At 41.8% G+C, this 4,032-nt stretch overlaps 1 protein-coding gene across 1 annotated transcript; it reads left to right on the forward strand.

Annotated features, from left to right (window-relative positions):
* The first annotated feature begins 2,189 nt into the window (after positions 1-2,189).
* LOC138875085 (uncharacterized) lies at positions 2,190-2,918 on the forward strand. The gene has a single exon (XM_070153905.1). The coding sequence runs from the start codon at positions 2,190-2,192 to the stop codon at positions 2,916-2,918; it is 729 nt and encodes a 242-aa protein (XP_070010006.1).
* The last annotated feature ends 1,114 nt before the right edge of the window (positions 2,919-4,032 follow it).

The raw sequence follows: 4,032 nt of genomic DNA on the forward strand, positions 1-4,032 counted from the left end.
TGGGTGTTGCCTCAGCCAGTCCCGTATCTCTACAAAACATTCGTCAAGCCCAGATACATGGAGGAATAATATGAGTCCTTCACAGCCGAGGAAATTGAGGACATATGTGGATCTATGAGGTATATGTTGTATGAGACTCACATGGTCCAGCCGAGAGAAGGCTCGAGCACTGCTGATGTGCAATATATGGTCCCCGACTCCAAGCTTCAGAATTGGAAGGCTACTCCGTTCACAGTCAGGCGGGAATCCCGGTAGTCCAGTCTTGCCACCTTTTCTGCATTCCGAGTTATTCCAGGGTGTAACTCGAATGTTTTTTTTAGTTTATTGTTTTTAAAATTTCAGTGTAAACCCTTCTATCTTCAAGTTCAATGAAATGAAATAAATATTTCATCGTCTATGAATTTCTTTCTGTATTCTTTCTGATTTTTGTTACTTTTCTTATTTATTCCTTTCAGTTATAATAATGAGGACTTAAATAACATGACATGCTTGCGCACTTCATGCCCAGCTCCTAATACGTTGTCTTATTGTGAAATAATGAATCAAGAACTAGAATATGATGAAGATGAGGCTTTTAGGGAAATAAATAAAGAATTGGAACAATTTGAGAATAAGCTAAGCCGAACTTAAATGAAACTGAGCCAGTCAATTTGGGTAGTTTAGAAGAAGTCCCAGAAACCATGATAAGCATTCACATAGATGAAAGAACTAGGGATGCATTGATCCAACTTTTTTTTCGAATTCAAAGATGTGTTTGCATGGTCCTATGATGATATGCCAGGACTAAGTGTTGATTTAGTGGTGCACAAGTTGCCAACTTACCCCAATCATCCCCCTGTCCAGAAAAAATAGAGAAAGTTCAAAACTGATATCAGTGACAAGATCAAAGAAGAGGTCACCAAAAAGTTAAAAGCGGGTGTGATTTGAGTGCTCCGATACACCACGTGGTTGGCTAATGTGGTTCCAGTACCAAAGAAATATGGGAAAACCTGGGTGTGTGTTGACTATCGGGATCTAAACAAAGTAAGTCCCAAAGACAACTTCCCTTTTATAAACATCCAGATCCTTGTTGACAACTGTGCCAAACATGAGATGCAATTTTTCGTGGATTGTTATGCTGGATATCATCAGGTTTTTATGGATGAAGACGACGCGGAAAACACAGCCTTCACCACACCGTGGGGCACCTATTGTTATAGGGTCATGCCTTTTGGTTTGAAGAATGCCGAGACAACTTACATGAGAGCTATGACTGCCATCTTTCATGACATGATGCACCAAGAAATCGAGGTATATGTGGACGATGTGATCATTAAATCAAGAACACAGGATGACCATGTTTGGGATCTGAGAAAGTTCTTTGATCGTCTGCGTAAGTATGATTTGAAGTTAAATCCCGCTAAATGTGCATTTGGAGTTCCGTCTAGGAAACTTTTGGGTTTATAGTTAGTCGGAGAGGTATCGAGTTAGATCCAACAAAGATAAAGTCTATTCGGGATTTTCCTCTTTCGAGAACCAAGAAAGAGGTTATGAGTCTATTAGGAAGGTTGAACTACATCAGCCAGTTCATTGCTTAGTTGACTTCCAAATGTGAGACCATATTTAAGCTATTGAAGAAAGATGCGGCGATTAGATGGACAGATGAATGTTAGGAAGCTTTCGACAAAATCAAAGAATATCTATCGAATCCGCCAGACTTGGTCTCGCCTGAACCTGGAAGGACTTTGTTTTTGTAACTGACAGTTTTGGAGAATTCCTTTGGATGTGTTCTCGGGCAACATGATGTGACCGAGAAGAAAGAACAGGCAATATACTATCTGAGCAAGAAGTTCACTAGTTACGAAGCCAAATACACTTTGTTGGAAAGGACTTGCTGTGCCCTAACTTGGGTCGCTCAGAAGCTTAGGCATTACCTGTTGGACTACACCACTTATCTCATCACCGGGTTGGATCCTTTGAAGTACATATTCCAAAAACCGATGCCCATAGGGAGGTTAGCAAAATGGCAAATCCTACTCACCAAGTTTTACATAGTCTATGTCACCCGCACGACAATGAAAGCTCAAGCTTTAGCAGATCACTTAGCGGAAAATTCTGTTGATGATGAATATCAGCCTTTGAGTACTTATTTTCCGGACGAGGATGTAAATGCAGCTGAGGTAATTTCATAAGACACCAATGCTTGGAAAATGTTCTTCGATGGAGTTGTGAACGCAAAAGGTGTCGGGATTGGGGCAATCTTGATCTCACCCACTGGTCAGCACTATCTGGCCACAACCCGGCTTAGGTTTTTATACACAAACAACACGGCCGAGTATGAAGCTTGCATTATGGGCATGAACATGGAAATCAACCAAGAGATGGAAGAATTGTTAATCATGGGAGATTCAGATTTGATTATCCAACAAGCTCAGGGTGAATGGGAAACTCGGGATGTCAAGCTTATTCCATACAGGCAACATGTGGAAGATCTTAACAAGTGGTTCAAGTCAGTCGAGTTCAGGTACATTCCTCGATTTCACAATGAGTTGGTTGATGCACTCGCTACTTTGGCCTCGATGTTGCCATATCCAGGCAATGTCCACATTGACCCGTTGGAAATCCAAATCCGAGAAAGGAATGGTTATTGTAATACAGTTGAGGTGGAACCAAATGTTCAGCCACGGTATCACGATATCAAGAGATTTTTGAAAATAAATGAATATCCCGAGCAAGCCAATGGAGACCAAAAGGGAACCATTAGAAGGCTTCCTAGTGGTTTCTTCTTGAGCGGAGAGGTCTTGTACAAAGTGACTCCGGATCTAAACCTTATAAGATGCGTGGATGCCAAAGAGGTCGAAAGAATCATGAATGATGTGCACACGGGAGTGTGCGGTCCCCATATGAATGGATACGTCCTTGCAAAGAAAATCCTTTGAGCAGGCTATTACTAGATGACTATGGAAAAGGATTCCTTTAGTTTTGTCCGAATATATCATCAGTGTCAGGTGCACGGTGACCTGATTCATGCACCACCTTAGGAATTGCATCCTATGTCAGCACCGTGGTCGTTCGTTGCTTGGGGTATGGATGTCATTTGGCCAATAGAGCCAAAAGCTTCAAATGGGCATAGATTCATATTGGTTGCCATTGACTACTTCACAAAATGGGTTGAAGCAGTCACTCTCAAAGTCGTCAATAAGAAAGCATTGGTAGACTTCGTGCACTTCAACATCATCTGCCGTTTTTTGGTATTCCTAAAACTATCATTACGGACAATGCTACAAATCTGAATAGTCATTTGATGAGGGAGATATGCGAACAACTTAAGATCACGCATCAGAATTCTACCCCTTATCTGCCCAAAGCCAATGGTGTTGTTGAAGCAGCAAACAAGAACATCAAGAAGATTCTTATGAAGATGATCCAAAGTTCTAGACAATGGCATGAAAAGTTTTTGTTTGTATTATTGGGATATCGCACAACTGTGCGCACATCAGTTGGAGCAACACCCTATCTATTGGTTTATGGCACTGAAGCCGTAACACCCATAGAAGTTGAAATTACTTCTCTCCGAATCATTGTTGAAGCCGAGATTAAGGATAGTGAGTGGGTCAAGACCCATCTAGAACAGCTAACCCTGGTTGATGAAAAGCGGATGGCCTCAGTTTGCCACGGGCAGTTGTATCAACAAAGAATGGCCCGTGCCTACAACAAGAAAGTGCAGCCCAGGAATTTTGAAGTGGGGCAACTCGTTTTGAGACGTATTCTCCCACATCACAAGGAGGCAAAAAGAAAGTTCGCTCCAAACTAGAAGGGCCCATACATTATAAGAAAATTGTTGCCAAAAGGGTCATTGTGCCTGGGAGACATTGAAGGAAATGACTCTGAAACAACTGTCAATGCAGATGCGGTCAAGAGGTATTACGTTTAATCCTTCTATGATAGCAATATTGTCCGATCGGGATGACGAAGGCTTTCATTCTCGCTACCCCAAATACTTCAACCTTTTGCCAACCCGTCGAGCCGATGACCTTTCTTTAATCACCCTCT

Source organism: Nicotiana sylvestris, chromosome 8 (assembly GCF_000393655.2).
Source record: "Nicotiana sylvestris chromosome 8, ASM39365v2, whole genome shotgun sequence".
Lineage (NCBI taxonomy): Eukaryota > Viridiplantae > Streptophyta > Magnoliopsida > Solanales > Solanaceae > Nicotiana > Nicotiana sylvestris.

Excerpts from the sequence above, each read along its gene's own strand:
- LOC138875085 (XM_070153905.1), top strand. The coding sequence starts at position 2,190 with ATGTTCTTCGATGGAGTTGTGAACGCAAAAGGTGTCGGGATTGGGGCA.